General features: G+C 42.0%; 1 protein-coding gene across 1 annotated transcript; it reads right to left on the bottom strand.

Annotated features, from left to right (window-relative positions):
* Window positions 1-9,342: 9,342 nt before the first annotated feature.
* On the bottom strand, window positions 9,343-10,674 carry LOC149195861 (uncharacterized). Its single transcript, XM_089408045.1, has one exon. The coding sequence runs from the start codon at window positions 10,672-10,674 to the stop codon at window positions 9,343-9,345; it is 1,332 nt and encodes a 443-aa protein (XP_089264171.1).
* Between the last annotated feature and the right edge of the window lie 1,858 nt (window positions 10,675-12,532).

Here is a 12,532-nt window from a genome sequence, read left to right as displayed (position 1 = left end):
CTACGGTATAATATTATTGATAGGGTTTATAATATTAATATCTTGGGTTCTCAATATTAATCTTTTGGGTTTTCAATATTAATCCCTTGGGTTTATTAATGCCTTGGGTTTATAATAATAATACCTTTGCTTTATAATATAATCTTTTGTGTTTAATATTATTTTGCAGGATTTATAATGTCTTGGGTTTATAATATTAATAATCCATTTTGTTAATAATTATTATAAAATAACACTATAATTATTATAATTATTATCGTATTTATAATAGAATGATAATAATATTTTTTAATATAATAATAATTATTATTATATTTATTAATATCAATATTAATATTAATATTAATAGTAAATCCATATCTATTGATACCTATTGGTGTATATCAACCACATTTAATAATGTGATGGTACATGTGATCAATATATATGTCTATTGAAACTTATATCAACCACATTTTTTTTTTTTTTGTAAGCTTAGGTGGGACCTTCTCATTTTCAAGTTTTTACATGTCCGTTATTCACCCCATTTCCAGGGAGGGTAGCACAAGAATCGAACCCAAGATCTCCGGTTCGGTGAGACTTCATTTCCACGGCCATTGCCACTTGAACTACCCAATGCGGACATATCAACCACATTTATTAATATAATTGTGCTAATAATAATTAACTCTTATTACACTTATAATAAAATAAATGTAACAAACTAAAATATCTATAAATAGTTCAAAATGTATATCATTTTTCAGCCTTTTAACACTTTGAACAACGTGTACAAACTCTCAGTTGGCGCAAGCTGCTGACCAGAGTTACCTTGGTCAACGTCAAAGTCCGGGAAAATGACAGCCGTGGCCGTGAGTTCGAATCCATTTGCACGACGAATCCCGCTACTTGACTAGAGTTTCGTGGCTTATTGTCAAAGTTTTTGAAATTGGAGTGCTCGGTTGCGAGTTCAAATCTACTTGTGTGGTGAATTTTGCTGTTTACCTTCCGAAGTTCGTGAGAGTGAGTGCTTGTTTTTGTTGTGCGGTTTCAATCTTTATGCAATTTTATATATATATATATATATATATATATTTAAATTTAAAAAATATAAGTTTATCTATATAATTAATAAATGGAAAAAAATCAAAAAGTCGCATGAAAAGTATTGAAAGAATAAAAATGATTAAAAATAATATGATATAGAGAAATTAAACCAACAAATTGTAAAAAAAAATTAAAAAATCATCTAGAGAGCATTTAGATAATAAAAATGATTAAATGGTCAAAAGTTTTATTTTGTTTTATAAATAAAATTTATAATTTTCATTTTATCTTATAAATAAAATATATATATTAATGTTTAAAAGTCTTAGTAAAATAAGAAGCGAGAAGGAAAAACTTTATACATAGTCAATGTAATATGATAGGCACTATTTTTAAGGACATAAATAAACAACAAATTGTAAAAGAATTGAAAAGTCACATGGAGAGTATCTAACGAATAAGAGTATCTAACGAATAAGAAAGATTATTCAATGGAAAGTTTTATTTTGTTTTATAAATAAAATTTATATATTTAAAAAAGATTTTTTTTTTTTTTTTTTTTTAATATTATAAATTATATATTTGTTGAATTGAGGCTTCTGTGATCCATAACAATTATAAGAAGAATTTCGGCGTAAATCACATGTAGAAAACTTTTGTCGACGCGTTTCGAACCAACTAGTGTGGTTCATCGTCAGGACAAGTTGAGGAGTCAGATCATGGCTGCATATTAAATAGGGAGAGCAGATCCTCCAAAAAAAATTTAAGATCCTTTATAATTTTTTTTAATATTATAAATTGTATATTTTTTTATTTGAAAAAGTTTTCGGAAAAATTGCATAAGCAAGCATTTATACTGTCAATAAATTATATTTTTTTTATTGATAAAAATATTATTATTGGCTAAAATTTTGTAGTAGATTTTTGTATATTTATAAAATTATTTATATATTATTCCCTTTCTTTTTGTGATATAGTCTAATGAATATACTTTTATTGAATTCATATTTTTTTAATTTGGCTAATAAAAAAAATGGAGTTTTTTTTTTCCAAAGAAAAAAAGCGAACTTTTTATTAAGATAAAAAGTTACAAGCAGATGCATAAAGCATTCAATTTGGCTGTGTGAAAAATGATCATACAGCCCGCAATGTACAACACTGCCTAAAAACAGAAAAAAGAATGAGCTGCTCCGCTTTTCCGGAAAGCAGCAAAAAAGGAAACCCAGCTGGCCTAAGTCTTCCTACCCTTCTTCTTCTCCACTTTTCGCCAACCATCCATGATGGGAGGGGAGTCAATAACGGCTAGCTGGTTTTCCATCGTACTCATTGGTTGCTCCTTATCCGAATCTGATCCTTCAGGACTGTGGCTTCGTTTGTTTCCGTTTATTTCCATCTGGGTCTCTTGTTCCTTTTCCTCATTAATCTCCTTGTCCTTATTGTCCTGATTTTTATCCTTTGCTGTAGTTTGTTATTCTTTCTTTGTTGTAGTTACCTTCTTCCATGCAGCGTCTATATCCTGCCATCCTTTCGGCTTCCTTTGTTGTTGCTTGCTCTTGTTGAGGCTTGGACATGCCTTGTACAAGTGACCTGTTTGTTGACATCCCCGGCATCTGAAAGCTGTATTTTCATAGTCTAGAGGTTGTTTCCACTGTGTATTATTGAAGTTTAAAATGATGCTCTCAGGTAGTCCTCGACTAAGATCTACCTCGACACATATTCTGGCAAAAGTAAATATTCCTTTTATGTGTCTCTCTGCGTCTATCTTTAACATTCTCCCCAAGGTATTTCTGATTGTTATTAGAACCTTTGAATGCCAAAAATGTAATGGAAGATTATGCATCCTCACCCATACTGGCATCCTTGATACCACCATGGTGTTAGCATCAAAATCAGGAAACCAAGGGGTAATAAAGAGTCCAGCACTACCCCAGAACCATGGCCCTTGGTTGAGAACTGTTTCCTTTTCTTCCTCTGTTTCAAAACATACTATAAAAAAACCTTTGGGGTATAGGTAGATTTGGCAATTTTTTGTCCAAACCGAGTGAATCCATTGATACAGTGCATCAGTTCTAGGCCAAAATCCGTTAAATCTGCAAATAACTGCATTTTTTTGTAGATCTGAATATATACTTTTTACCTCTGGTATTTCGATGGAGATAGCTGGGCTCTCCGGCATTTGGTCTACAATGTACTGGCCTGGAGGTTCCGTGACGGCTGTGGGCTTTTTTCCTTTGCCCTTCACTGCTTCCTTAAATGACCCATTGCTTTGCGAGCTAGTTCCAGCATTTTCGGCTCCTCCTCGTAATCTCATATTGAGAATGATTGTGGAACCTGACTTGATGTTGTATCCTTGCATGGTTCTGCATTCCTGCATCGATCTGCCCTCATTCACCAGATGTTGTTCCTCAGCCGGGTAGCCAGTCTGTTCGGCGATATTGTTCTTTAGATCTGAAACCCTATCGCTGTCAGAGGTCCAGACCACGTTTGTGGTTCCTTTTGGCGTCTTCACAAAAACTTGAAACCCAGATTTGGCATTCTGGGGTGGCTCGGTTCTTGTCAGATCTGAGCCATCCAACTCCGTCTCCGAGAGAGGTCCTATATCTCCTGGATTTTGGCTTTTCCTTGTCCGGATCGGATAGATCCAGGCCAGATCTAGAGGTCAGTAATCCACCCTGGAGATGAATAGAATCATGGCTGCCTGCATGAGGATTCAAAGTTGAAACAATGAAATTTCGGGACTGTAGAGCCTGCTCCAGATCCTGGCAACACCGCTGCTGCATGTGGAAGATTGCATTAGCTGCCAGGGGTATTTCGTCAAACACTTGCCGTGCATCCTCCATGCGTTGTCTAAGAACTGGATCGCCCAGCGCTTGCTTGATACACAAACCAGGCCGCGTTAGAGGGACTCGTATCTGAGCAGAGACGCTTTTGATGAACAGGGGCTTACCGTCATGCAGTGGGGAGAGGCCAAAAATGGTCTTCGTCTTGGTGCCATGGAGATTCCGGGCAGCATTTTCATAAACTAGGGCAGCTTCTTCGGCAGTGACAAAAAAGCCGAGCCATACTCTGGTTTTCTTCAGGGGACCTCTGATTTCCGCCACGAAACTCCCCCACGGCCTTTTCCTCTCGCATCTGAATTGTTTTTCCTTCACGGCCGACGAAGGTTCCTGCTCACAAACTCCTGTTTCACGCAGCGCAACCCAACCGGTTACCACATCCTCCACAGCGATAGCTAGGGTTTTCATTGCCATTATCGACAGCTCTCGGCACCAATTCCTCGAATTCTTCCTCAAAATAAATCTCTTATTATCAAATTCTTATAAAATATTTTGATTGTGAAAAAAGTTATAAAAAAAATAAAATGGAGTTGTACTTTACAGATGTACTTATAGACTTCCCTTACTCTAATTTTTAGTGGTCATGGAGTTTATACAATTTATCCAAACACCAATTTCCAACCTAGCATGTTGTATTTGTTCATTGAGCTTCATGTATCTCTCTTTTCTTATTAGATTACTTCATGCTCTTGCATTTGGAGTAGCTTCATGTAATTTGGATTACTATATTTGGATAAAGAAATCATTTTATAATTATGAATCAATAATAGTTGTTGGGTGAGAATCCAAAGTGTTTTCTATTCCAAACAATATGAAATCCAATTGAAACTTCTCCTTGCCATGAATCCATGATGTTGATTGCATGACATTGCCTGTCATCCATACATGATGTTTGTGTTGTCATTGGATATGCAATGATGCATATACATCTCATCATTGATTTCACTATAGATTTTACAACTGCTTATGTATTATTGGTTACAACTATAACATAAGATGCAATAAAATACAAGAAAAACATTAAAAGCAAATTTACTCAAAACAAAGAAAATTTTGTTGAAGGAAAGCTTGTTAGGCACATCTTTTATCAAACATTCTATCCATATAATCATAATCATCAATTAGGTGTAAAAGAAAAAAATCAAATAGACCATAGTATATTTATTTATTTATTTATATTTTTTTGAATAAGATTAATCTATTAACATAAAGAGAGTAAAATTACAGCGAGACCGAAGTCAAAACATTGCCCTGAAGAGAGGCCAAGATGTCAAGATAAACATAGAATGAGGCTGCCCCATTTCAGGGAGCTCAGTCTTGGACCGTTTACTGAGTTTACAAAATTCAAAAAAGAGCTGAAATTCCATATACCCGTTTGAACCAAAACATGCCCAGTAGTATGAGTCGCCAGTCGAGCTATCATGATAAACAATAAGCAAGCTAAACATCAGGAGGTTCTTCAACAATCCGGCACCAACCTGCCTCAGGCACGTCCTCTTCCAGAGCAGCTGCTGGGTTGGATGGACCAGGGTCGGCCGGCTCCATTACCACAGTCGGAGCGCTGCTAGCTGGATCAGCAGGAACCTGCAAAGACGCGCTACCAATCCCCAACTGGATGCTCGAAGCCGGAATAGGAACAGATCCTGGGCCTTCCTGGTGAGAACTAGGCTCTCCCTCTTGGGCTTCCTCATGAAATACCACCGAGATGTGCGCGGTGATCCTTGGACGGTTCAGAGCGCTGCAAAAGGTGAAGAGCGCAGAGCCATACGAGGGGCGCCCTCTTCCACTTCGAGTGCGTGGATAATGCCCAACAGAGAAATCGCTTGAAGGGGAAGGCGACTCGGTGGACGGGCTGGAAGGCACCCGCCTGAGCTGACCTCGTCGAGACCTCATGCGATGGCGATGGCGAGGCATTGGGACAACCGAAGCAGCAGTATGGGAGCGAGGCGGGGCAGCAATGATGACCAAACCAACGGAAATCGAAACAGCAAAGACCAGGCCCACGGAAATCAGGAATACGATAGTTCGCAAGCCTGGAGCCTGGGTTAAAAAACAACAGGAAGATGGAGGAAGCTCTACTATAGGTCTGGAGCTCGGATTCAGAGCCGCCTCCCCGTTCAAACCACCAGAAGCAGCAGGGAGGATGAGACCCACAAAAGTGATGCAGACATCCGAGCTCCGTCCAGACTTTGGATGGTTCTGCAAGTGAATCGATGCAATTTGCTTCCCCTGCATCTCATAACTGAACCTTAAAATATCAATCGCCTTCAGGCATCGAGATTCATCCATCATAACTGCTGCAATGAATTGAGCCGAGCCGGAGCGTGCGGGCGCATAAACCAGGGTGCCGGACAGGGATGGAGTTTCAGAACCGTTTGACAGCGAGCAGATGAACTCTGCGTGAACCATATTCCAAGAGCTATCATTTATGAGTTTATTCATTATGCTGTACTGGGTGGGCAGGTGTCGTGCCTCCTCGCGCCACCTCTGTCCCATCCCAGGTGATAGCTATTTAAACACCCGCATCCGGGGTATTTGCATCCTGTTGGACCAAAATTTTGCATTCCCGTTCTTGATCATGATTTTGAATTATGTCCAGAGCTCCAGTGATCAGAGTATGTCCATTTTCCACCCCCAGGTTGGCTAAAAGATCAGCGACCTTGTTGCCTTCCCGTTTAACATGGTTGCAGATGATGGCCCGATTGTTTTGAAGCCATTGTTCAATTGCATTCAATCTGTCTTCGAGTCTCCAGCTGTTGGCTATTTTCTGCGCATGAGCCCCATTGAGTAGTTGATTGACCATGGTGATGAGTAATAGGGAGTCACCTTCGATTTCCAGTGGTTGGAAGCCATGTCGTTGAGATAGGAGGAGTCCTTGCCAGAGTCCCTCTAGTTCAGCCGAGTTGTTGGTGTCCCAGCCAATGTTTCCATAATATATTAGGAGGGGCGAGCCCTCATGATCTCTGAATATACCTCCGAATCCAGCCTTCCTAGGGTTGCCCTTTGAAGCCCCGTCAAAGTTGAGTTTGAAAGTGTGCTTTGGAGGGGGGGTCCATGGGTGCTTGCTTTTGCCGTTGCCTTCTGGATGTCTGAGATTGTGAGTACCTTGTGGGAGTTGAATGTTCCAGTTTTCCCATATGGCTTTCTCTTTTGCATGGGAGGGGAAATCATCTGGGTTCCAAGTTTGGAGCGCCAAGGTCTCTTTAAGATTGATGCAGAAGTTGCTCCAGAGGATTTCTGATGGAGTGCTTTGATCTTTGAATATGCGTTTGTTCCGTTCTTTCCAAATTGTCCATAGAAGGAGGCCGGGAATCAAATTCCATAGGTGGTTAAGAAGCTTGCTTTTATATGGATGCTGAGGCCAATGACGAATGGAATTGATGATGTCTTCGGATCCTCTGCATCTTTTTTGGCATCGGAAGCTAGCTTTCTCCCACATTTGATTGGCAAGAGTGCAAGAGTCCAGGAGATGTTGTAGCGTTTCCTCCTGAGAATTACAATTGGGACACCTAGAGGGCCCATGATAGTTTTTTTTTCTGAGATTGTCCCATGTGAGTATTTTCCTGTGCCCAACAAGCCAGAGGAAGAGAGAAACTTTGGGCCAAGTACCCTGTGTCCATATTCTGTTCCAGATAGGATCCAGAGGCGTTGTGTCTTTGCTCACAATGTTGTAAGCCTCTTTGGTAGTAAATGAACCTCTGGGGGTGTATCCCCATCTTAATATATCCCTGCCTTCTGAAGATCTGATGCGTCGATTTAGTAGCTCCCTTTCCAAGACCTCCTTAATCTGGTCATCTGCGTTCCTGATCAGCCTGTCAATCCGCTTCCATTGTCTGTATCCCTGTTCTGTCTCCGGATTCCACTGTTGCTGGACGGATACCTTTTGTTGCTCTTCCCAATCTTGGCTAGGAGGCTGACTTAGGAGGCCGCTAAGCTTTGGAAGTTGGTTCCAGGCATCCGTCCAGAATCTGGCAGTGCTGCCATTTTTTATTTCCCAGAAACTATGTTGTTGGATCAGCAGATAATGTTGTTTAGCAGCGTTCCATATTAGTGATCCTTTATCATTCGGAATGAATCTTATGAGCTCCTCCGATGGTCTATGGTTGGCATATTTCGCTGTCCATATTGCTGCCCATGGCTTAGTGGGATCAGAGAGCCATTGCCACCATATTTTTGCGCCCATGATTGCGTTGCTATGACTGGGGTCTCGCAGACCTATTCCCCCTTGTTCTTTTGGCTTGCATGCAGTGGTCCATTTTACCAAGGCCCATTTGCGATTTGTGCCTGTTGCGCCCCAGAGAAAATTGCGCTGTAGAGCTTTGATTTTTTTGAGGATGCATTTAGGCGCTGCCAGGATTGAGAAGAGGTAGAGAGGCATTGCCTGAAGCACAACTTTGATGAGCACTAATCTACTGGCAATGTTCAAGGTTCTATGCGTCCATAAGGAGAGGCGAGATTCAAGTTTTTCAAGGAGCATATGCCAAGAGGCGTGCTTGATGGCAGAGTCTATGAGGGGGGCTCCAAGGTATTTGGAAGGAAGGGAGGCTATGGAGAAGCCCAGAATTCGAGCAATGGCATATTGAATGATAGGGGGAGTGTGATAGAAGAAAATTTGTGATTTGGCCGTGTTTACATTCATTCCTGAAGCTTCAGAGAAGTCATGAAGGGATTTGAAAAGGGAGGCTTCCTGAACAGAGGGGTACCCAAAAAGCATGTTGTCATCAATGAACTGTTGATGAGTAATGGCTGGAGAATTGTGAATGGATAAACCTTTGAGGCGCTGGGAGATGAGGGCTTGCTTGATATGGCATCCCAAACCTTCTGCCATTAGAACAAACAGAAAAGGGGAGAGGGGGTCCCCCTATCTAATGCCTCTGGAAGGATTGAAAGGACGAGAGGGTATGCCATTTATGAGTATGGAGAAGAAAGTAGTTGAGATTAAACTCAGAATCCAGCGAATCCACATTGGGGAGAAACCAAAGGCTGTTAACATTTCTTGAATATAAGACCAACTCAACTTATCAAAGGCTTTGGAAAGATCAATCTTAAGAATCATACCTGCCTGTTTGGAGTGCTTGAGGGAGTGTATGATTTCATGCGTGAGGATGATGCCATCCAAAATTTGTCTTCCTTCTACGTATCCAGCTTGTTCAGGCGATATGAGCAAGGGCAGAAGCGGCTTCAACCTGTTGGCAATGACTTTGGATATCACCTTGTAAATGACGTTGCAAAGCGCAATTGGTCGAAATTTGTCCGGAGTGCTGATGTTCTCTTCTTTCGGTATGAGGGCGATGAAAGTTGAGTTTAGGGAGGGCAAAAGCCAATGAAAGGACCGCGACTCCTCCACCACTTGCCATACTTCTTCTTTTATTAGGTCCCAGAAGGTGTGGAAGAAAGTAGTGGTGAATCCATCCGGACCAGGGGCTTTGCCCTCCTTGAGCTGTTTCATGGCCAAATCCACCTCCTGAGGCATGACTGGTCACAGAAGGAGTTGGTTGTGTTCTTCTGTGACAATTTTCGGCACGTTTTGAGTGATCCTTTCTATGGCAGGCTGTCTATCAATCTGGGGTTCCTGATGGACTTCCTGGAAGTGATTGATGAACTCCTGTTCGATCTCTGCATGGTTTTCCACTCTTTCTCCTTCTGGCTTTTGAATAAAGGAGATGGTATTGTGCATTCTTCTCTGAATTGTTGTTCTATGGAAGTATTTAGTGTTCCTTTCTCCTTCTTTCAGCCATCGAATCCTTGATTTTTGCTTCCAGAGGATTTCTTCCTGCCGGCTTCTCTCCTCCAGTTGATTGTGAATGTGCTTCTCTTGCTCCAAAATCCCTTCCTTGTATCCCTCTATAATAATTTGTTGTTGGAGATCTTTCATATCTTTGTTAAGATCTTGTTGAGCCTGGAATATGTTGCCAAAAATCTCTTGATTCCATTGTTTGATTCGGGATTTCAGGAATTTGAGTTTCTGTTGAAACTGGAACATTTTTGAACCTTCAGGCGCAGGGAAATTGTTCCAAGTGGAATTGATGAAGTCTTTGAAAGCGGGGTGTGTGAGCCAAAACGCTTCGAATCGGAATGGACGCCTGATCGAGTTTCCTGGTCTTTGCCATTGGATGGCGATAGGCCAATGGTCAGAGCCTGCAAATGGAAGAATTGATGTCGTGATGTCGCCCCCCAGATGCACTGCATTGTCAGAGATGAGATATCTGTCTAGTTTGGATGCAATTTGATGTTTTCCCGCCCTGCGATTGCTCCATGTGTGCATTCCATTGCAAAATTGCAGATCAATTAGCAGGTTATTTTGGATGAATTCTTTAAAGTGGTTATTTTCCAGGTCCAGCTTAGCGCGTCCTCCCCGCTTTTCCTCCAACTTGGTGATCATATTGAAGTCGCCGCCAATGATCCACAGTGGATGGTTTCTATTGAGATTAAGCGCTTGTATTGTATCTAGAAGAGCAATTTTGTTTCCTGTCTCCTGTGGGAAGTAAACATTTGTAAGATGGCCATGAATGTTGGTGCCAATTATATGAAAAGTAGCCTGAATGATGTGATGGGAAGCATGAAAGTCTGAAAGCGTTATAGCTTGTGTGTTCCAAGCAATAGCTAGTCCTCCAGAGGCCCCCGAAGCATCCACCGCAACCGAATGACAACCCGGCCATGCTTTGGAAAGAATGTTGCCCAGAGTGTTGCTATTGCATTTCGTTTCCTGCAAGAAGAAAATTTGGGGCTGCTCCTGTTTTATCATGTTTTTTATCATCCTGAGTTTCCCGGGGCTGTTGAGCCCTCTTATGTTCCATGAGGTGAGCTTCATGGTTCACTATTGGTGGTGGATTTGTAGTACTTAGTCAGCTTAGCATATCTGCCTGAGTCTACCAGGATTTTCCCTATTGCAATAGTTCTTTGAAGATCTGTCTTTCTTCCGCGTTTTTTGGAGTCTTTAGGAAGGAAGCTTCCATCCCACTGACTACCTGGCTGTATGCCTAGTTGATGTTGCTGGTAAGCCCTTGAGATAATGACTTCCAGTGTACTGAGCTGGTGCTCTTGAATCTTGTCGTAGTCTTTCTTTTTACAAGCTTGCTCAAGCTCGAAGATGTCAAGTCCTCGCAGATCTATGCTTTCCGGTTCTTCATCCATGTGTTGCATCTGACTGCTTTCTGCAGAGGTAAGTGCTAGGGGCGGAAGTTGGTCGGGGAGTCCGTCAACATCCATCTCATTAAGTTTTCGATCAAGATCCTTGCGGGCTGCCTCAGGAGTTCTAGGATTCTCTTTTCGGGGCAAGGGGTTGGGAGAGGAACCAGAAGGCGGGTGGGATGAGGATGGGATGATCAGCGGAAGGCTTGGCTGAGAGATCTGAGGACTGTCTTCAGAAGATTTGGCAAGAACCTCAAAGCTGTTGCTTGTGGAGGGAATGGAGGCTGCGTTCTGCTGGGGCTTCTTCCCAGTGGTAGGTCTTTTATGCGATCTCTTGCGATGGACAACTTTGGTGAAGCCATCCTGGGCCGATTTGTCTGAGGGGTCAGCGGCTTGGGGCTTGGCATTTAGAGGACAATCTCGGAACAGATGCCCATGGGCATGACACTTACGACAACGAAAGGGAACATGTTCAAAATCCAAAGGCTGTATCCATTCATAGTCATCATGGAAGAGACTTACCGAATCCGGGAGGGCTTTATCCAGGCGCATGAAGACACAAATACGAGCATATGATGTGTATCTACGCAGCTTCGTTTCTTCAGCGATTTTTATAAACTCCCCCAGCCCCTTGCCTATGTCTCTGAGCGATTCTTCGTCCCAATATTCCGATGGGAGCGAGTACATCCTTATCCATACTGGTGCCCAGCTGAGATCCTCCTTGTCAGGGTTAAATCTCTCTACCCAGGACCTTAAGTACAAACCAGCTGAGTTGAAGAAGTAGGGACCTTCATCCATGACCCTGTTCCGATCTTCGATGCAGATGAATATTGCTGTGAAGAACCCTTTTGGTCCTAGCTGCAGGGTGACCTATCCCTTGGGTTTCCATTTGGCAGAGATCCATCCTTGCAGAGCTTTTTCAGTCGGCCAGAATCCAATAAATTTTCCAATGAGCGCATGGTCCCTCATGAACTGGATGTGTTCATTGATTCTATGGCTGGGGAGTTCTATTTTGGGTCTTTCAGCTGCTATGGGTTTGCATGTTGCTGAGGTGACTTTGGGCGGTGTCTGTTGCCCTTGCTTTTCTTCTTGTTCTTCACTGCATTTGTCTGACTGTTCTGTAGAGGCTTTTGTCGTCTCTTGCATATGGATATCTCTATTATTCGAGTCCTCATACTCTGGACCCATCGGCTCTGTCGTGTTCTTCGATGGGGGCTCCTTTACGGTCGACAGGGAAGGCTTTGAAGCCCCCCCCCGAGGGTACTCCATTGCCGAGCTGACAATGTCAGTGATTTTCTGCTTTAGAGAGGAGGGCGGACATAGGGCGGTGGTAGAGAAATTCAGACTGCGCCGTTGCAGGGTTGCTCAGAAACCCTAAGTTGCAGAGCTCGTGAGTGCAACCCCTTGTTGTTATTGTTACATACTAAGCTTCTGCCATAGTATATTTATTAAGGTTCATTTAAAAAAATTATGGGGTCCCGAGATCTAAAATTTTGAGGTTAGTTGAGAATTCAATGCTACCTTTGCCAATATGTGCA

Source organism: Pinus tabuliformis, chromosome 2_2 (genome assembly GCF_031772625.1).
Source record: "Pinus tabuliformis cultivar Carrire ecotype Pingquan chromosome 2_2, CPIR1, whole genome shotgun sequence".
In the NCBI taxonomy this organism is placed as follows: domain Eukaryota; kingdom Viridiplantae; phylum Streptophyta; class Pinopsida; order Pinales; family Pinaceae; genus Pinus; species Pinus tabuliformis.
The sequence above is the reverse complement of the archived record's forward strand: the minus strand, read 5'-3'. Positions and strand labels throughout refer to the sequence as shown.

What these genes read in the sequence shown, in the direction of transcription:
- LOC149195861 (XM_089408045.1), bottom strand. Translation starts at nt 10,674, where the DNA reads ATGAAGCTCACCTCATGGAACATAAGAGGGCTCAACAGCCCCGGGAAA.